Here is a 21,444-nt window from a genome sequence, read left to right on the forward strand (position 1 = left end):
TTCTCAAATTACTAACTTCTCAATGGAATCGATAGTCTTTTAAAATTTCGGTGGAAGAATTCTAGCTGGGCTTTGGAATTCCAGTCTCCTCTCAGGGAGCACTTTATATGTAAAGGCAAACAACAACTCCACAACAGAACACTAGTAACAGTAATGATTAGGATAATTATTTATCTCTGGAGAAACGCCACCATCTTCTGTGACCTTATGCTTGCAAGTTCAATCACACGAAATAATTCCATAATAGTTTAAATCCCAGAACTGCCTTTACTCAGAATCTGAGTAATGGTTTCTGAATACTCTAGAAAGCAAATGGTATAGCCACTTGGCTGCCTTGTTGGGTAAATCAAAAGATAAGGCCTGTAATAGCCTGAGTTCTTGAAGGGTTCAGACTCAGTGAGTTGGATGGTATTCTAGCACATGGCGTGTGCATGGAAATTTACATAATGTGGCTTGGAGGAAAATAATTCTTAGATTTTAGTTTGGCTGAATGGGAAATATTCAACTTTATAGTCTTATCTCCCTTTAAAAAACAAACAAACAAAAACTTTCTTTAATGTTTACATTATACATGAACACAATCTTACTAAAAAAAAAAATTCTGTGAATAAACTTTATGTCTCCTTAATCACTACTCCCCTTCTTAAAGGTGACTACTATTACCAGTTCATTGTACATCCTTTCAGAACCCTTTTCTCTGAATTTCTTAGCACATGTATGTGCTATAGAAATACATAGTTTCATGAGTGTGTATTTGTACATAAATAATACAAATTATTCTATGACTAGCTTTTTACTCTATAATGTGTATTAAGAGGGAATTCCATGTCAGATTGCAGATAGCCACCTCATTCTTTTTAACTGTTGTATAGTACTCTGTAGCATGAATGTGTTACTTTTTTTTTTTTTTTTTTTTTTTTTTTTAAGACAGGGTCTCCCTCTGTCACCCAGGCTGGAGTGCAGTGGCACGACCTCAGCTCACTGCAACCTCCACCTCCTGAGTTCAAGCAATTGTCCTGCCTCAGCCTCCCAAATAGCTGGGATTACATGCACCATGCCACCACAGCCTGGCTAAGTTTTGTATTTTTAGTAGCATGTATACATATGAAAAAAAGTAATTACTGATCTTAGGATATACACATTAAAAGCTATAACCCTGACAAATTACCTTTCCACATGCCTGTCCCAGTTTATATCCTCATCAGCAGTGCATCATGGAACCCATTTCCCTGTACTTTCACCAAGATTTGATAGCAAATATTCCGTTTTTGCTTAATGAGAAGAAAATGTTATCTTATTGTGGCTTTTATTTGTATTTATTAGATTAGTAGAAATATTATTACCTTTTCACGAGTGTATTTCTTATGTGTATTTTTCTTCAATAAACTACCTGTCAATATATACATAAGTCTTCTCTGGACTTCATTCTTTGAATCTATTTGCACTTTCCTACATAGATGCCACATTTGCTTAATTAATCTAGCTTTTTAATATGCTTTAATATTTGGGGGAAGGGAACTTTTTTCCATTTGTATAGACCATTTTACTTGCAAATTACTTACACAAGAAAATATCTAATCTCACATTACACTTGTCACCAAATGATAGATACTATTCTCCATTTCTTAGAAATGATGAAATAAAACCACAAAATGTACAAAGTCAGATCTAAAACCCGTACCTTTGGGTCCAGACTTTTCTTCTAAAGTTCTGCAGTTACACCCAAATGCCACAGAAACATAGGATCTTAGAGGGGAAGTAACTTAGGTAAGAATTATCTAATCTAAACTCCTCCTTCTACAGATGAGTAAATTAAGGTGTGGGAAAGCTAAGTACTTAAAATCTAGTAATAGAACACAGAGCTTTGGTTTTTTGGTCGGTTAGGTTTCTATAATGGCAGTATTTCATAAACAAATTATAGTGGGTTTTTTTTCCCTATCACTGTCCTGAAAGAGGAAAAATCTAGAACCATTGTCAGATCTTCAGTTTTTTTCAGTTTTTAAATTACGAAATAAAGGGAAATAAATGGTTAAAGTTGAGACTGGGCACGTACGAGTTCAAACTCAGGAGTCTTTTATATGTTTATACCAACTCTGGGGGAGAGACAGGGAGAATAAAAGCATTCTCAGTTGTAATAATGAATATATTCTGTTCATCTACTGCCCACCTCCTGGATATCTCAAACATTTCATGGACGGTGCTGCCTCTGTAAGCAAGGATGGGCAAATGTGTCCAGAACAAGCAGTTGTAACTATTGTGAGGCCCCATCTGGAACAGAAGGTGATTCAAGCTCTTCCTTTCATTGGAATCTTTCGTACCTTGGTTTTCAGCATTCTCAGCTAGGAAACATGTGAATACTGAATTTCAACAGCGATCTCATTTCACCTGACAGTACTTTTCTTTGCCTGGGCAAAGGAAAAGAACAGTTTAACCTTCATCACAAACTTCAAAAGAGTTGTAACAACTCCTGGAAAGAGAGAGATAGGAGGCTGCTCATGCTTCAACATCCTCTGGATTTTCAGCCAGAATTTAAAAAAAGAGGCAAACAACAGTTTGTTCTAACAAAGTCTGGGCCCACAGTCTCAGATCCTCTGAGTTACACAGCAGGAAGGAAAGAGTCCCCTATGGGGTCATGAACCACATCGCCTGATTGAATAATTGGTGCTTATTTCTGGGTCCTCAACTTGGCCATCTAACAGCTTGCATGTGCTCTATTTACAGTCCTCAGGCAAAGTCTTTAAGCTTTTGGGTTGCATTTTTCATTTCTCTTGGTTATAAATAATAAGTCAGGACACATGTCTTGAATAGCCTAAGATCTAAAACATATGTTTGCGCAATGAGACCACAGAAGTAGAACTATAGAACTTGAAGCCAATTTTATTTTTAGAAGAGACTTTAGTTGTCTGTTCAACATATTTATTTTAAAAGTAATTTTTGTTCATCTAATATGCCATGCTATTAAGAAACATACCAGATAAGAAGGCCAACTTCCTGCCCTCCAGGAGTACATAATCTCATTCCTCAGTGCCCCTTCTTCATGCTCAAAGAGTACCAGCTTGAAGAACTGGAGGTCCCAAAAAAGGTAATAGGAGTAAGGTGAAGTTGAAGGGGAGCACACTTTCCCTTCAGTCAGTCTCAAGCCAGTGAAAAATCCCTACCAATTTTCTTCAGACCCTTCAGCAGGAACGTAGAATAGCTGTATGGACCTCTCAACTATACATGATAGCTTTGGTCTAATTTATAAAAATGTTCCTTTGTTCCCTCGGAGACTGCAGTTCTCCTATCTGCGCACACACTTTCCTGACTGTGCAGCAGAAGCTTAGTTACAAGACCCATTTCTTAGGTCACTCTGTCTTCCTCTTTGGGTGAAGAAGTTTCCTTCTCAGATATTCCTCCAGTGAACTTTAGGTCTTTCTTCACTAATTTTGCAGACACTTTCCTGATCCTTCTGGAGATTCCTGGTCCTAGAACAATTCCACTACTACTACTAATTCTTCTCCTTCTCCTTCTCCTTCTCCTTCTTCTTCTTCTTTCTTCTTCTTCTTTCTTCTTCTTCTTCTTCTTCTTCTTCTTCTTCTTCTTCTTCTTCTTCTTCTTCTTCTTCTTCTTCTTCCTTCTTCCTTCTTTCTTCTTTCTTCTTCTTCTTCTTCTTCTTCTTCTTCTTCTTCTTCTTCTTCTTCTTCTTCTTCTTCTTCTTCTTCTTCTTCTTCTTCTTCTTCTTCTCCTCCTCCTCCTCCTCCTCCTCCTCCTCCTCCTTCTCCTCCTTCTCCTTCTCCTTCTTCTTTCTTCTTTCTTCTTCTTCTCTCTCTTCTTGTTTCTTCCTCTTGTTCTTTCTTCCTCTTGTTCTTTCTTCCCCTTTTCCACTTTCGAGAAAAATAAGATCTAAGAGGTAATGATGTTGTGGAACAATCCTGAGTTACGATCCTGACTCCACCACTTAATAATTGGAGCTTCAATGTTCTTGACTGTAAAATAGATGAAAACATTAACACCTACCTGCCTCGGCAGATTGATGAAATGATTAAGGTATATGAAGCAGTTGCCTCTATAAGTATTGGCTCCATTCTCCTTTTTAAATCCCAAATTGCTCTTTTAGGCTATATACCATGCAATTCCGGTATGTAGTCATCTTTCCTACTTTTTAAAAAAGTATTCTTGGCTTTAATCCCTGAATTTCTCCCTGGACCAATTTTCTCTGTCCAGTGAGCATAGCCTTCAGTTGGCCAAGTCAGCTTTGTCTCCAGTGACGTTCGGCTTCCACCACCACTACTCCCACCACTAGGTTGTTGTAAACTGTAGATCATAGGACCATCTTCTAAGGCATCCCCATCATATACGTCCTACAGGTCTTGTGATATGTCGATTAGTTGCCTCTTTATTGAGATGGGTGAAAAGGGAACCCTGATTTGCAGTGTGGTGTAAGTATTCTTACTATGTCCTACTTCCGGCTACCAATGGTTTAATGATCAGCTTATAAATATCCTGAATATTTAATAATAAATCTTTTAACCTATCAAGAGCTGGCTCCAGCATACAGCTGACACAGGTTCCAGCTAAATGTTCCTTTTGGTTCAAAGGGATCTCCTTATAACTCTGTAACTATCAGATTTCACAGGACCTTCTACTATGTCTTGCCTCCACCATTAGTTTGTAGCCCATTTGCAGTGCTGAAATGATGGACATACCATTGAACTCAGCAAATTCCCCAGCTTCTCCTGGACTAGATTGCCTGTCACCTCAGATGGTAAACCATTGTCTCTGCCCCAAAGAATTTAGTCATTGGGATATATTTTCTTTCTTTTCTTATTTTCATCTTAAATGTGATGTTATTTATTTAAACCCAAAGAGACACATGCTGTAGGCTATTTGTGTCCCCCTAAAATTCATGTGTAGAAATCCTAACCTCCATTGTGACAGTATTAGGAGGTAGGGCCTTTGGGAGGTGACTAGGTTGTGAGAGCAGAGTCTCTTACGAAAGAGACTTTGTAGAGCCCCATTGCCCCTTCTCCTGGAGAGGACACAGCAAGAAGATGGCTTCTCATGAACCAGGAAGCACGCCCTCAGACACTGAACCTGCTGGATTCTTGTGCTTGGGCTTCCCAGCCCCCAAAACTGTGAGAAATAAGTTTCTGTTGTTTGTAGCCACACAGTTTATGGTATTCTCTTATAGCAGTTATAGCAGCCCAAACAGACTAAGACAGACATATATACAAATAATTTTACTTAGAGCCAAGGAGAACGCTGTCAGAATTCTCCCCATTTCTCAGTTGATCTTGTGAGAGCAGCAGCAGAATGAGAAGAAACTGAGCTAAACTCATGAGAGTCAAACAAGAAAAACACTAAGACTTGTCCTAAAGCTTGCAAAACAATCTTTATCTTTTAAGCATCACTGTCTGAAACTGCATGATGAAATACAGTTCTAGATGAAAAGAATCTAATACTTTAAAATACTTTAAAAACTTTCCAAACAGCCAAATGATGCTCAAAAAGAGCACTTCTTCTTAATTTTCTAATTTCTCATTTTATTCTGACAATTTTTGGAAGAGGATCAGGAAGTATCTTTCAATAAAGAAATTCCAAATTGGCTTTAGTTGAAAAAAATTCTTGACTCTTTTTGTGACACATTTGAATTTCTGGGTTTTGTTTAATCATTATAATTTAATGGATTCAACAAAGCTTTTGGGATTCAAATCAAGTCAAATCAAGGATTATGATAACCTCCTTTGTGTCTGTATATCCCAGAGTCACATGGGTAATGGATCCATTTGAATCCACTACCTTTGTGAAATGAACCAGATAATTCACAAATTTTCTATTTTGCTTTGGCTTAAGTCTGCCAGCTTCCAGTGATCCTCTCCTCCTGGTGTTCATACCCCAGTGTAATTCTTTTCTACACTGATTAGGAATGACTTGTGTTACCAGTAGAATACTGTACAGAAATAGAAATGTCTTTTTTTTTTTTTAGATAGAGTCTCACTTTGTCACCCAGGCTGGAGTGCAGTGGCACAATCTCTGCCCTCTGCAACCTCTGCCTCCTGGGCTCCAGCGATCTTCCCACCTCAGCCTCCTGAGTAGCCAGGCCTATAGGTATGCACCATCATGGCCTGATAATTTTTTTTTTTTTAATTTTTATAGAGTTGAGGTCTCACTGTATTGCCCAGGCTGGTCTCAAACTCTTGGGCTCAAGCAGTCCTCCTGGCTCGGCCTCCCAAAGTGCTGGGATTATAGGCATAAGCCACTGCGCCTGGTTGAAGTGTCAGTTAAAAAAGACACTGCAGCTTCTACTTTCCTCTCTCTTGGATCACTGACCGCTTCCACATTATGAGAGCCACATGAGAGCATTCAAACAGCCCTATGGAGAGGTCTGTGTTGCAAGGAACAGAAGTCTCCTGCCAACCCTAGGCATCAACTGTCAGCATGTGAATAAGCCGTCTTTGAAGTGAATCCTGAAGCCCAAATCGAGTTTTCAGATGACTGCAGCCCGCCTGACATTTTGACTGCCATGTCATGAGAGCTCTCGAGCCAGAACCATACAGCTAAGCTGTCACTGAATTCCTGAACCATAGAAATGGTGTGACATAATGCTGACTTTTATTTTAAGCTGCTAAATTTTTGGTTAATTTGTTATACAGCAATAGAAAACTAATACATTTAGGTAGAAATTTAAAACCCAATATTAAGCGAGCCAGTGGTTTATAAGCCTCTCAGGGTCAGTAGGTGCAAAAAGATTCCACTTTAATCTTTGTGATAGAAAATACTGAGTTTTTAAGACCCTCTTGGCCTTTGAACTCCCCTTCACTGTTTATGAATTCTCTACCTGCTGGGTCTTGGTGAGAGGCTGAGCGTTTTCTTTCATCCTGGACCCAGAAGAGGCAAGATGTGCACTTGCCAACCTAGGATCTTGAATCAAGCAAGAGCTAGTGATGCAAACAGGTAGACAATGAGAGGTGGAGCAATGTCCAATGCCCAGTGGCCACAGTGACAGTAGACTAAGCTACAACCACAGAGATTCCACGAACTACTTTATATTCCTTAATGCATGTGTTTTGTGCTTAAATCAGCATCTTCTGTGTGCATACTACACCATGATAGGTGCAATTGAAGTCACAAGAGAAGAATCAAACACATCAAACAACTGGTGTCAACAGTAACTACCTAAGAGAGAGGATGACCTCATTCTGGCCAATTGAATCTGTCTTCAAAAGCACAAGTTAATTGACAGGAAGAAGCTGAGTCACAATATGGAACAAAAAGGTTAAAAGGCACCGTCTCTAATAGAAACCATTAGAGATAAGCATCAGTACACCTGGAGTCTGAGATCCTCACGCATTGGTGGTTTAAAAATGAAATGTTTTATAAAGTCTAAGTTCTTTTCCTTCAGTAGCTTTATATTTAAATTTGTATTAACTTACTAAAAACAATTTCAAATCTTTTATGCACTTCAAGAAACAGAAGGCATAAACTATGAAAAACAAAATTAATTTTAAGTGAATACTAGCTAGAGCAATGACACTTAGAAAATAAAATTTAACTTGCACACAATTTAACATGCTTGGAATTGAAACCAGCTATAAAAGTCTGAGATGGTCATAAATATCAGATTTTTATATTGTTTTCCCAAATAATTAAGAAGGAATAGCCATGGCAGAACTTGAATTTAATGTTTCATCTTTCTCCTCATATGCCTTTGATTAATTTTTGAGTTACAAATTCTCATAAATTTTGATATTTAGGCTCCCAAACAGATCTGTAGGCAGGCCAGAAAAATACTACAGGAGAAAGAAACAAAAGTGCAGAATCACAGCTTTTTGCAAACAGTATTTCGCCAGCTGCATCCCAGCCTCATTTGGATCTACTCTTAGTAGCCTGTCAGCTCTAACCTCAGTCCCTCTCCATGACCTTAGCAACCCCCACAACTCTTGCTCTACCTTTTGGCAAGAAAGTATGTTGGATTGTTTTACTTTTTATTTTTTGGCAATACTTATTCTTAATAACACAGAATACATGAATACATTCTTGGTACAAAATTCAAACATTACAGAGCAAGTCCCTCTTCCCCACCACCCACTGTCAACGCTTGCAACCTTCCAGACAGTTTTCCACGTACATATTAAACTATATACATACAGGTGTAAAAGCCTAGCCTCAACTCTAATTTGTAAGAGAAACTATTAATATTTAGAGGATGTATTATGTATTATGAAGCTAGCTTCATGAAAAAATTACTCCCAGTCCATCAATCCCTTCTATTCTCCCTTCCATCATGGTTGCATCTAAATTTGGTAATGGTTAGAAAAGTGTCTGGTCCTCCAAATCATATGCGCCATAGGCATTTCGGAAGAAAACTCTCGTTCCCATCTTTTCAGCTCTTTAGAACTGGAGACTGCCTTTGCCACATTAAGGTCAGAAGAGTAAGAATCAGTCTTCTATCTGCAGTGCTATTATAGCAAGAGAATTCCTGCAATGCCATCCAGGTTCTTTTCTGCTAAAACTCCCTTTGGGGTCTCTCACTTTCTGGGTACTGCCTGGGAGAGATAGCTTCTCTCAAAGGAATCCACAGTCCCATTGCTTGCTCCATTTGTCCTACTCCTCTCAGTTCAAGGAATTTTTGTTTTGTTTTGCTTTTTAGGCTCGGGGGTAGGAGGGGAGAGAAGACTCAGAATTCCCTCTGTTCCCCTAAAACTTGGATGCTTTTAAAAAGCAGAGGTAGGAAGAGACATATAGGTGATATTTCCACCTTTTGTCCACTTACATCTTTCTGCTGAGGTAATGCATCTAGAATAACCACGTTAGAAACAGGAGGGAACGAGGAGACAGTGAAATTATTAGAATAATATTACAAAAAGAAATCATTTTGTACTTATTCTACATGAATTATATCATCCTATATGAATTATTCTGTAAATTTATTTTTCTTCTTATCAATATGCCTTGGTGAGTTTTCTATGTTGTTATACATAGTTCAACATTATTCATTCAATAACAATTTATTGAGTCCCTATAGTACATCAGGCAATATCTGCTGGGGGCTCCCTATATGGCACTGGAGAAACGGGCTACATCTCTATTCTCATCAGTCTTACATTTTAGAGAGGGAGAAAGATAATAGCCATATAAACATGTGCATAACTAATATAATAACATGAAGTGATAGGTGCTATGAAGACAAAGAAAGTGGGTAAAAGGAGATAGGCAGGAGTGGTATTTCAGTTAGGGAAGGCCACTCTGCTGAGGCAAACTCATTGCTTTTAGCTGTTGCATAACATTACATTTCCCTAAAAAAGGATAGTGAGGTTTATTTCCCATTTTTTTGGCTATTACAAGTCATGTTGTAATATTTACCTCCTTGTGCACACAAACAGTAGTACTTTGAGTAGACACTGAAAAGTGGAATTACTAGGTCATATTTGTAAACTGCTCTCTGAAATGGATACGTTAACTTGCACTCCCATCAGAAACTGCATGTTCCCTACACCTCTCTTAATAGTTAATACTATCAACATTATTAATTTTATCAATGTGATATATGAAAAAATGATATCGCAGGTATTTTTAATTGGCACTTCTCTTATTACTCCTTAGTTTGAATATCATTTCATATGTTTATTAAACATTTATTTTTCCTATCTTGTAAAATGACATTTTATTTCCTTTGCCCATGTTTTCATGGGATTTTCTGTCTTTTTCTTTGGATTTGTTGGCATCCATTGTCTTACACATGTTGCAAATATTTTATCTAATTCTTTGTCATATAGAACTTTATTTATTCATGTCACTGAATGTATCCATGTATCCCTTTAGTGGTCATATATTTCTCAGTCGCTGAGTTTTTAAATTCAAATGCAGGGTATGTTTGTTAAGTATTCCCTATATATAAGACATTGTGCTAGGCAGTTTGAAAGACATCAAAGTAAATGAGATGTGGCGTCTGCCCTCATGAGTCTCACAACTTAGTGGTGGAGACACGTGAAAACAAACACCTGTAAAGCCAAGCGCCTTGATCATCCAGAAAATACCATAAAAAGAATCGCTATGTTAGAGCAATGCTTCAGTCAGAACCAGGCACCTAGGAAGTTTTCACAGATGCAGTAGCTTTGAAGAGAAAACAGCCTTTCATAAGACAGGGATGAGAGTAAAGACCTTCATCTTAGGAGAAACAGTGCAAGCCAAGGCAGAAAATCCAGTAAGGAAGGGATAGAGAGAAATGTCTAAGAAAGCTGGACAGTGGACGTGTGGTTAGGGATAAAAGGAGTGTGGTAGAGAACAGATTGAAAAGGTAGGATGCAACTACTTAAACTTTTACCCATTAATAAGAAATATTGATAAATTCCACACTTCCTAGTCTTTTTGAAAAGCAGTCATTAAAGAAAAGAACAACTAACTGTGAGAAGTTAAGCACAAATCTGGAGTGATTGGGTGAACACAGATAGCTTCGCTCTAGTGTTCGATGACAGCTGAAGATGGATTGTCACACAGCCTGTGTGTATGCATGTGCACTGCCGGTGGATCTGCTGGTTTCTACCTGGCCAGAGCCCTTGCCCAAGAACAGCTGCAATTTGCAAGTCTTCTTAAATCTGTTTTACCATCCTGCAGAGGTAAGAGTTGGATAATTTATGCACTATGACTTCACAGTCCTCTGGGGAGGCTGCCAAGGAAAGCATGTTTTGGATAGAAATCTGAAAAAAGGCAAAACAAAAAAAATGTAAAAACCTAAGCCCAGTTTGGCATAGGGCTAAAGTTTCACATCCAACTCCTCCCTAGGATCTGCCATTTAATCATCCTCCAGGATGCAAGGGCTGCCATGAGTTACTGGGGACAGCGATTAGGCATCCTTGGGCCGCATCAGCAAACACCCTCTCCTGATAGGCAGCTGGAAAGTAATGGGATTTGGGTTTTAGTTGTGAGAGAATGGTGGAAAATGTTACAAACAGCTGACCTCCTTTGCCCCTGCTGAAATAGCGGCCTTCCTCTGTACATTTTTATGTTGCTTTGGGGAGAGTGACAAAAGACAGATGCTTCTGGCTGGAATGCCAGTTGTTTAATCATTCTTTCTGGTCCCAAGACATTTACTGTAGCTTCTTGGAGCTGACATCTTGGGCCGCTCCTTGGTTTTCAATGTCTTGTAAATTGTGTTGCAATTTTCCATTACATGGAATATGGGAAAGTTTGTGGGAGAGTTTTTTGTAGGTGTTATGTCGCAGATGGTGTCCTCAGGCAAAAAGCCTTAAAGTTGGGAGTGCAGGAATTGCAAATAAACTGTAAGCTCTGTAGTGAGACACACACAAAGAAGACCTCATCTGGCTCCTGTCTCCTACACAGCTTCAGTCAGGTCCGCAGAAGTATTTATGTCCATGCCAAGGCTCGGCAGTAACATCTGAGATTAATCTTCCCAACAGCATGACCTGACCACACAGTGCCCACGACAGAGGAGACCTGCTTCTTTCTCCAGGTTCTGTGGCCCCACAGCACCCCGGGAAGCAGCATGGTAGATAAAATGTCCTTCAGAAGTATAGTAAACTCTCATCTTAGCCACAGACTGCCCTCCTCAGCAGGTCTCTTGCTGTCTGTTTTCAGGAAGATAACATTAAGTTTTGAGAAACCGAAAAGTTTTGATGTAGTCAGGCGTTTTTATTATGTTAAGAAACAGGAGTAAATGATGAGTCTCATAATCACATACAACCTGTTTCCCAGGAGGATGGCATGCTTAGGAACAGGCAAATCATGACAGTGATTTGGAAAGATATTCATATTCTTTTCCCTTAAAAGTCATAGTATTTGGTTGAACTTCACGATTCCTCCTGTTTTAGTGTATCTTGTTAACTTTACTTTTTCTGAATGTGAGCCTGTGAATGTTTTTTGTCACCCTCATGTCATATTTACAAATTCTCCTCCTTCTCCTGTGCAGAGATGCCGATTTCTTTCCTCCTTGGTGACTACTATACTCTGAAGAGCTCTCTCCTCAATGTGTGGGAACTTCAGACTGAAGAAGTCACAGCTAAATATGTTGTATCTGTGTGTTGGCCCCCATGTCTTAGGGAGAAGAGACATTCTAGGGAAGAACACACTCACATTTTGTTGATGTACCAATGTGCGCATGAGGAGCATTTGGAGACAGGTAGGATGGCTAACAAGACTTTGTGTTTCTATGACACTTTTCACATGGACATTTATAAACATATAAAGATTATCCCCCAAACCCTCTCTTCAGCTGGGTTAAGAGCAAGAATAATTTTTGTATTTTATCAAGAAAAACCAGAATAAGGAGAAATGTCTCTACTCTGTCAGCTTTACCTAGTTCAGAAACCAAGTCCCACCCTTCTGAGAGTAGAGACATCGTCTGTCAAACTCACTGCCTCTCCCCAGCCTCTCTTTGGTTCTCTACTTCGTATAAACCCATGTTCTTGGCTCCTTATTTAATCTTAAAATCAGTGTTGGGTGAATCAGTCAGAATATTTGGACATTCTGTTCAGAAAACATTATAAATTGATCAAGATTTGCTTGTCCTGCAAAACTCTCTTGGCATTCTTAATAGCAGTCTTCTGTCCTTGGATGACTTTATGAAATGTAGAGTTTGTGTGAGGAGACGATATGGACAATTTCCCCATTGCCCTGAAAGAGACACACCCTGTTACACCTCTTTGCCTTCATCCATGCTGTCCTCTTTTCCCAGCATGCCTTTCTTCCCTGCCCGCATCCACCTGCAATGTTCTTCTGTGCCTTCTAAAATTAAGTTTGACTATTATCATCCCCCTCATCAAGGCTTCACACGTATTCTTCATTTCTCCTTCTTAACAAAGCCCCAGTTTTGTTCAAGTCCCACTCACTCCTCTCCCACTAAATGTGTATCTGGTGAAAGATGTTGATCTTAGTCCCATCTACATGAAAGGACTAATCAACGTAAACACAATCTCAGTCCCTTTGGCCGGGATTGGCTAAAGAATTGTCATGTGGTCTTGGCCAATCAGACAAGAGGGAAAGCATGTGAAGCGCTCTCAGTCCTAATTAGTAAGATGGGGACCAAGAAAGAGATAGTCAGCCCTCTTCCCCTAGTTGTGCCATGTCTGACTGTGGTCTTAGGGTGGCTGCCTTCCTCTCAGCAGCAAGCCAAGTAGGCCAGCTGGCTTCTTAGTAACACTCCACGGTCACTTAACTCTGAGAGTCTCAGTTTCCTCTTTTTCAAAATGAGGAAGTTGACCTCATTTATCTGTAGCTTCCTTTTAACTTTAGAATACCATACATGCCTCTAAAAGATGATGGGGGAGGAGATATGGAGGAGGATCTAGGAAGTGAAGAAGGCCAGTTAATTTTATTTGTAGCTCTAACCATCTGTTGCCATTAACATGAGCAAGCAGTTATTTGCATTTTATGGTTGAGTGATCTCAACTTTCCAGTTTAAGAAACAAGTACTAATCTTGGTTTAACCACTAAGATAAACTCACATTTCCCCATTCCCTGAGGTGAATCTATTAATATCTCTTTATCTTGTATGGTAAACAAAATGTTTTTACTAACATTAAATGAAAAGGGTAGTACAATTCAAGTTTGGGAACCAAAACGATTTTTTCCCCTTAATTTCAAGCTAAACCATTTTATCATCCTTCCTTTGTCTTCCTTCTGTAACTGTTCCAAAACCACCCAAGAAGACCTAAAGAATTTGTAAATGGAGAAGAAGTATGGAAAAAAAATTTTTTTAATGCAGGATTACATTGCTTAAGATTAGTAGATCTTAGCTTGCTTCAAAATGTTAAGAGACTTAAGTTGAAGCACCATCTAGTGGCTCTCAGTTGTGTTCTGCTAAAAGTTGCTCCCAGTCTCCCTGTATTTAGGACCACAGTTAATTTGTTGGGCATGTATATCATTGACCCTTGAACAGCAAGTTGAAAATGCACAAATCTACTTATATGTGTATTTCATTCACTTCTGTGGCCCCGAGACAGCAAAACCAACTTCTTTACTTCCTCCTCCTCTTCAGTCTACTCAATGTGAAGACAACAAGGATGAAGACCTTTATGATGATTTACTTCCGCTTAATGAATAGTACATATATTTTCTCTTCCTTACGATTTTCTTAATATTTTCTTTTCTCTAGCTTTCTTTATTATACATATAACATACAAAATATGTGTTAATCACTGTTTATGTTATCAGTAAGGCTTCTGGTCAACAGTAGGCTATTAGTAGTTACGTTTTGGGAGAGTCAAAAGTTATATGCAAGTTTTCTACTGCATGGAGGGTTAGCATGCATGTTAACCCCCATCTTGTTCAAAGGTCAGCTCTATATGAACACATATGAGTGTTCAGAAAAAAAATGTGGAGTTTTTTTTAATCTTTATATAGGAGTGGGAGGATGGGGGTAGTAGCTGTAGCTTTTTACTGTTTCAATCTAATCATGGCAGTGAGAATGGGATAAAGAAATAAAATGAATTCCCATAAATCTCTTCTAGAAACAGTAAAGTTCATCCAGTGGAAAAAAGAATTAATACAAATTTAATACAAAGAAAATTTCATAGATTTCAGTTCTCCTGTTTCTCCTACTCACATTCTCTCTAAAAGCCCGTAACAGTATCTTTATCTTCCTTCTGAATCCCATAATGTAGACATGTTCTCACACATCTAGGGATTGGCTATTAGATCATTTTTACATATCTCCAAGTTCTCAAGCACAAGCCCAGAGCATCCCTTGCATTTATATAACCAACAATTTTTCTTGAACTGTCATAGGGATAACACTCATACCTATGATTCCTATCTTCTGAAGTTACCTCTTTTCATTATCTCTATGGGCAGAATGAAAAGAGACCATAACAATTGGACATGAGTAGGAATATCTGTTTCATTGTCACTAGGGGAAGAACAAAAATTGGACATGAAAGTGGATATGAGTAGAAAATAATTTGTAGCAAGATTGACACAAATCTTCAGATTAACAAACTAAGTATTTGTATCAATTAGGATTCAGTTTAGCTACGTGTAGAGTAAAACCTAAAATAACACTGGCATGAACAAAATTTTATTCACTCTCACACAAAAGAAGTCAATGAATAGGTGGTTGAGGGTTTATAGGGAAACTTCATGGTCATCAAGCCCAGGATCCTTCTTCCATCTTTCTTTTCTTCTATCCTACTGAGTGGCTTCTATCCTCAACATCATCCATGGCCCAAGTTGACTGCTGGACCATCACTCATCTTACCAATGTTGCAGTCTAGGAGACAAGGAGGAGAAGCAAAAGAAGACCCTTCCTTCCTCTTTAAAGAGATTTTCTGAAAATATCACACAAGATTTGTATTTACATCTCATTTTCCAGAACTTATGCAAGTGGGCATACTCAGCAAAGGAAACTGAGAAATGCCTTTTAGCTGAGTACATTCCAACAATAAATTAAATTGGAGTTATGCTATTATTCAATGTGTCAATTAGCTAAGACACCAAGAATGCTGTATAACTAACAACCATAAAACCTCTGTGGCAACAATTGCTTACACGCCTGGGATCAAGTGGAGGTCAGCTCTTCTCATCTTGACTGTGCTTCCTCATATATTTAGGGAATGGCTGACTATTGCATCTTCTAGGTTGGCCTCAACAGAGAGTTAGGGATGGGACTGAGGGGACACAGCTCTGCTCTACATGGTTCTCATCCTCCATCTGACTGGGCCAAGCATGTTCTCATGGAGTAACAAGTAGAACAGAAGTTCTTGAGACCTGTGCTCAAAACAGGTACACCAACACTTCCACCTCATTTTATTGGCCAAAGCAAACTGCATAGGGTGGATAAATATGTACTCTCTGTATGGAAAGAACTCTAAAGTCAACTGAAAAATTACATGGATAGAGGGAGAGCTGAAGATTCAGAGTCATGGATATACTCATCTGCCACAAGGAGAAAGGGGAGGATGGGCATTGGACCAGTGATACGGCTTGGCTGTGTCCCCACCCAAATCTCATCTTGAATTGTAGCTCCCATAATTCCCATGTGTTATGGAAATCAATTCCATATTGTAGCTTCCATAATCAATTCCATAATCAATGGAAATAAATTCCAACTGTAGCTCCCATAATTCCCATGTGTTATGGGAGGGACCTGGTGAGAGGTAACTGAATCATGGGAGCAGGTTTTTCCCATGCTGTTCTCATGGTGGTGAATAAGTGTCATGAGATCTGATGGTTTTATAAATGGGAGTTCCCTTGTACATACTGTCTCTTTGCCTGTCACCATGTAAGACATAGCTTTACTCCTCCTTGCTTTCCACCATGATTATGAGACCTCACCAGCCATGTGGAACTGTGAGTCAATTAAACCTTTTCCTTTATAAATTACCCAGTCTTGGATATGACTTTATTAGCAGCATGAGAACAGACTAATACAACCAGGTAACAAGCAATCCCTGCCACAGTATTTTTTTAGTCTGTTATAAAATTGTATTAATGGACTGCTTCCCATTCTATGCCCTGTCTTAAACATAAGGGAATTACAATAAAAAAGAAAGGCACACAAGAGTTTACATCATATTATATATATGTATATATATAATTTCCTAATTTAGTTATTTTTTACTCATGTTCAATTACAAAAAGGGTAAGTGTTAATCTTAGTATTTGTTCTATTCTTTATTATGGGCAGAGACTGGGCTAGATGTTGCAGTGAACCTGATTCCTTTTCTTCCAAGTCAGCTAGACTACATTTTCCAGACTCTGTGGATGTTAATAGAGCTATGCTAGTAAGGACTAACCAATGGAATGTGAGCAGAAGTGATTACTGCTCCAGGCCTGGCCCATAAACACCTCCCACATAACATCCTCCATTCTCTCTCCCTGTTTCCTATTCACCAGCTGAACTAGGTAATATTCCGAGAAGGGCAGAGCCATAGGATAAAATGATAGCTTAAAGCAACGCTTCTCTTTCCTGCCCTGCCTCTGCCCCACCAACTGCACTAGAGTGTGATGTGAGCAAGAATTAAATTTTTGTGGTGTGAATACACTGAGATGTAGGGCCTGTTTGTTTCAGCAATTAAATAACCATATGCATATAATAGCATCCAATTTATGCATTCATTTTTTCCCTTAGGGCTTTGCTAAAAATAAAAGTAACAGACCAGATCACCAGTTTGTTTTCATGCTGTTGATAAAGACATACCCAAAACTTGGAACAAAAAGAGGTTTAATTGGACTTACAGTTCCACATGGCTGGGGAGGCCTCAGAATCATGGGGGTAGGTGAAAGGCACTTCTTACATAGTGGCAGCAAGATAAAACGAGGAAGAAGGAAAAGCAGAAACCCCTGATAAACCCATCAGACCTTGTGAGACTTACTCACTATCACGAGAATAGCACAGGAACTGACCCCCATGATTCAATTACCTCCGTCTGGTTCCCTCCCACAACACGTGAGAATTCTGGGAGATACAATTCAAGTTGAGATTTTGGTGGGGACACAGCCAAACCATATCAACCTGCTACTTTAAATAAGAAATGTCTTCTTTTAAATAAAAAAATCACTTTTTACTACAGGATTACCATCTGTATCAAGTGAATATAGGATCTTAGTTTACAGTGGCCCTAGAAGATATAATGATTTCACCAATGTCTTACTCTTACCATCATTAATCCATCCAAATATTACAACCTAGAGTGTAAACAAGAAAGGGAACTGAGACATTAGAGCTCTAAAATGTAAGGGGACCTTCAGTGTCATCTTCAATGACACTGATATTTCCTCAGTTGAGATCAACTTACGATTTCTGCTAAAATGCAAATACTACTAAAAATGACTCAGCCATTTGCTCAATGATCAGTCCAAACATGCAATGCTGCTGCCCCACTAATTGCTAGCAAGCAAGTAATGGATGGAAGGTCAGCTACTAGCTGACTCACAGACAGTGTTTGCAGTGGCTCCTGCCATTGCAGCATTGATTAGCAACTCGGGTATGCAGAGGAGCCAAGAAGCTGTGAGGAAAGCAGCATTCAAAGAACCCAAAGGGTGTAGAAAAACTGCCCAGCATCATTATTTGCCTTTTGCTGAGCCATCTTCTTCTTTATCTTGAAAAGCAGTTGTGTCACATTTGCAAATAGAAATTTACTAAGGAAAATGCAAAAGTAGATAAAGTATCCTAGGCATTTATGATGGCAGGCACGAAGCTTTTGCATGTGTACTTACACTGTATGCTGAGTCTGAAACAGGTCTTGGTAATTGTATTAGTCCATCTTCACATTGCTGTAAAGAATTCCCCAAGACCAGGTAATTTATGAAGAAAAGAGTTTTAACTGACTCTCAGTTCCACACAGCTTAGGAGGCCTCAAGAAACTTACAATCATGGCAGAAGGCGAAGGGGAAGCAAGGCATGTCTTACATAGCAGCAGACTGGAGAGTGAGCAGGGGAAATTGCCGCTTACAAAACCATCAGCTCTTGTGAGAACTCCCTCACTATCACAAGAACATCATGAGGCAAACCACCCCCATGATCCAATCACCTACACCAAGTCCCTCCCTTAACACATGGGGATTACAATTTGAGATGAAATTTGGGTGGGGACACAGCACCAAACCATATTAGTAACTATCACATCGAGTCACAAAAGAAGTTAAGCTAGACTTTGAACCCAAAGGCTTGTTGCAAATGGCTGCTTTTTTTTTTTTTTTTTTTTTTGCGATGTCTCATCAAATATAAATTGACATCCAGCTCTTTCGATTTTCATTCTTTAGGGAAAAAACCCATAAAATATTTCATTAAGCAGGAAGGAACACAAACCCTTTACAGAGAAATTTGAAAGTAAACACTTGAAAAGCCCCAGAAACCTTCCCCCACCAAATTCCCAAGATGTGGGCTAGGCCACTTCTCTCCTAGACTAAAACCACAATGAAGCACTTTCACAATGAAGTTCTTGCCCAGTGCTGCAGGCACAGCTGCCTGGGCTCTCAATTGTGAATGATGCCTTCACATTAAAGAAGGAGCTGGAGGGAGAATACAACGTAACCACAAAAGTGTCAAGCTTTTCCCAGTACACTGTAAACTCAAAATGTTACAATGATTTTTTTTTTTTTCTTTTTCTACTGTGTCTTATGCTTTTCAGTCTTCAGTTTCTACCTGACATAATTTATCCTCTGGAAGAAAACAAATCCTGTGGTGACCAGAATGACCACAAAAAGAGAGAGTTTCACATAAAGAATGATCAGTAAGTCCAACGCTGGAGATCCTGAGGTTCTGAGACCTGTAAATACAGACAGGGGTAAAAAAAATCATTTCAAGGATTCTTCTAATTACAAATTGGAGTCAAACATTTTAAAGAACATTTAAAAATATTCTAAAGAGTTCACGGACTGTCATAATCATGAAACCTTCTAACTTACAACTCAAATGTTACTAATATATCATTCTTCCATGACAGAGTTTAGGAACCATGTTTGTGTTTTGTACCTCGTAGGTTTCTGATAAATATTTTCTGAACAAATAAATGCACACTATGCATTGCTAATACTTTCCAATTTTATAAGAAAAGCAATATGTCAAGCTTTCCCCAGTATATTCCAACTTCCCATGCAAATACTAGCCTTTGAAAGAACATTACTCTTGATATTTGGGGTTTGATCTGATAACACTTTCCACACATTGAAGTGATTTTCTTACTAAGTTGATGTAACCTCTTTAGCAAGGTGTTTTGTGTCTTCCTACTTTCATTTTATTTATCTGTGAAATGCCCCTAGGAATTATTGAAAAGACAAATCAAACTAATTGGGGATCTTGGCTCACTGCAAACTCTGCCTCCTGGGCTCAAGTGATTCTCCTACCTCAGCCTCCAGAGTAGCTGGGATTACAGGCATGCACCACCACGCCTGGCTAATTTTTGTATTTTCAGTAGACACGAGGTTTCATCATGTTGGCCAGGCTGGTCTCGAACTCCTGACCTCAGGTGATCCACCCACCTCAGCCTCCCAAAGTGCTGGGATTACTGGCGTGAGCCACCATGCCCAGCCAGAAGCATAATTCTGAAGTCTCTTATCCTATGAAACTGACCACCTAGGCAGGGTGCGGTGGCTCACACCTGTTGGGAGGCCAAGGTGGGTGGATCACCTGAGGTCAGGAATTAAAGACCAGCCTGACCAACATGGTGAAACCATGTCTCTACTAAAATACAAAAATTAGCTGGGTGTGGTGGCATGGGCCTATAATCTCAGCTACTCGGGAGGCTGAGGCAGGAGAATCGCTTGAACCCGGGAGGCATAGGTTGTAGTGAGCCGAGATCACACCACTGCACTCCAGCCTGGGTGACAGAGTGAGACTCTGTCTCAAAAAAAGAAAAAAAAAAAAAAAGGAAAGTAAAAAAGAAGAAATTGGCCACCTAAAGAATTTGTGAACTCTAAATACAAGTCTGACTCCTGGCTCTAAGATGTTATTCTATCCCATTAAATAACCTGCTCAAAGACTAAACTAGAAAAATGCCAGACAATCCTAGGCATTGTGAGGAAATAAGAAAACAGTATGGTTACAGTTCTCAAAATATCTCATAATCCAACTGGAGAAGTCAGACTCATACAAATGAAAAGACAACTTATATAAAATAAAAATAAAAGCTCAAGACCCCAATTCACTATGCCAAATGGGAAAAATTAAGCTGAAAGCCGAGTCATGCAAGCAACTGCCTTTCCTTTTATTCCTAAGCACATAGCTACATATAAAACGTAAATTACTCCACAGGTAGCTACTCTATGTTCACCTTATCATAATTGACTATTCCCCTACCTGCTCCTTTTCTCTTGCAGCTTATGAATTACCATACCATTCCTCTTTCCCCTTCAGTGCACTTTTGCCTTTTAAATATTGAAGCCCTCAAAGTCATCTTTGGAGAAAGGCATAGATCACGACTGTTTCTCAGACTCTGTGGTGTTTTTTTTATTTTGTTTTGTTTTGTTTTGTTTTTATCTGTGCAAATTGTCCTAAACCTTGGCAAAATGATCTTCTAAATTAATTGAGACCTGTCTCCGATACTTTTTAGTTTAAAAGTACAATTGAGAAAACAGTGTTGGATGAACATTACAGATTATAAATCATCTAAGGAATAAGAACGTTTAATCAACTCTAACACGGAGGTCAGGGAGAAGCAGGACTTGAACTGGGTCTTGCTGGTCTGCAGGATTGAATAGGTTAAAAGAAGGACTTTTCAAGATAAAGAAACAATTTGAGAAAAGTTTTAAAGATGAGTTCACCTAAGTCATATTTGGAGCGTAGAATGGAATATGTAGAGATGAATCTGCAATGATTTGAACCTAATTCTTCAGTGACTTGTATGTGTCAGCTACTGTGCCAGACTTCAGGAATACAAAAATAAAAAAAGTGGTTCCAACTCTCAAGGACCTTATGCTGTGCTGAGATTAACAGAAGTAAGTGGCTGTAATATCATAAGAAATATGTATGTATGTGGTCTTTGTCCCCCAGTTCCCGGCACACTTCCAAGG

General features: G+C 39.0%; 1 protein-coding gene and 1 long non-coding RNA gene across 3 annotated transcripts in view; one reads left to right on the plus strand and one right to left on the minus strand.

Moving 5' to 3' along the window:
* Positions 1–1,596: 1,596 nt before the first annotated feature.
* On the plus strand, positions 1,597–19,527 carry LOC112619165. The gene is made up of 3 exons (XR_003118184.1): positions 1,597–1,767; positions 13,973–14,037; positions 19,065–19,527. It is a non-coding gene; the product is annotated as an uncharacterized LOC112619165 (long non-coding RNA).
* CD200R1L (CD200 receptor 1 like) overlaps positions 14,993–21,444 on the minus strand; it is a 30,362-nt gene continuing 23,910 nt past the window's right edge. For both annotated transcript variants that reach the window (XM_025377061.1, XM_025377062.1), the window contains 2 exons: positions 19,079–19,202; positions 14,993–15,260 (listed from right to left, as the gene is read on the minus strand). In XM_025377061.1, the coding sequence (XP_025232846.1) occupies positions 15,248–15,260; positions 19,079–19,202 (137 nt within the window). In that variant the 3' untranslated portion in view covers positions 14,993–15,247. The remainder of the gene's footprint in view (positions 15,261–19,078; positions 19,203–21,444) is intronic.

This window comes from Theropithecus gelada, chromosome 2 (genome assembly GCF_003255815.1).
Source record: "Theropithecus gelada isolate Dixy chromosome 2, Tgel_1.0, whole genome shotgun sequence".
NCBI lineage: Eukaryota > Metazoa > Chordata > Mammalia > Primates > Cercopithecidae > Theropithecus > Theropithecus gelada.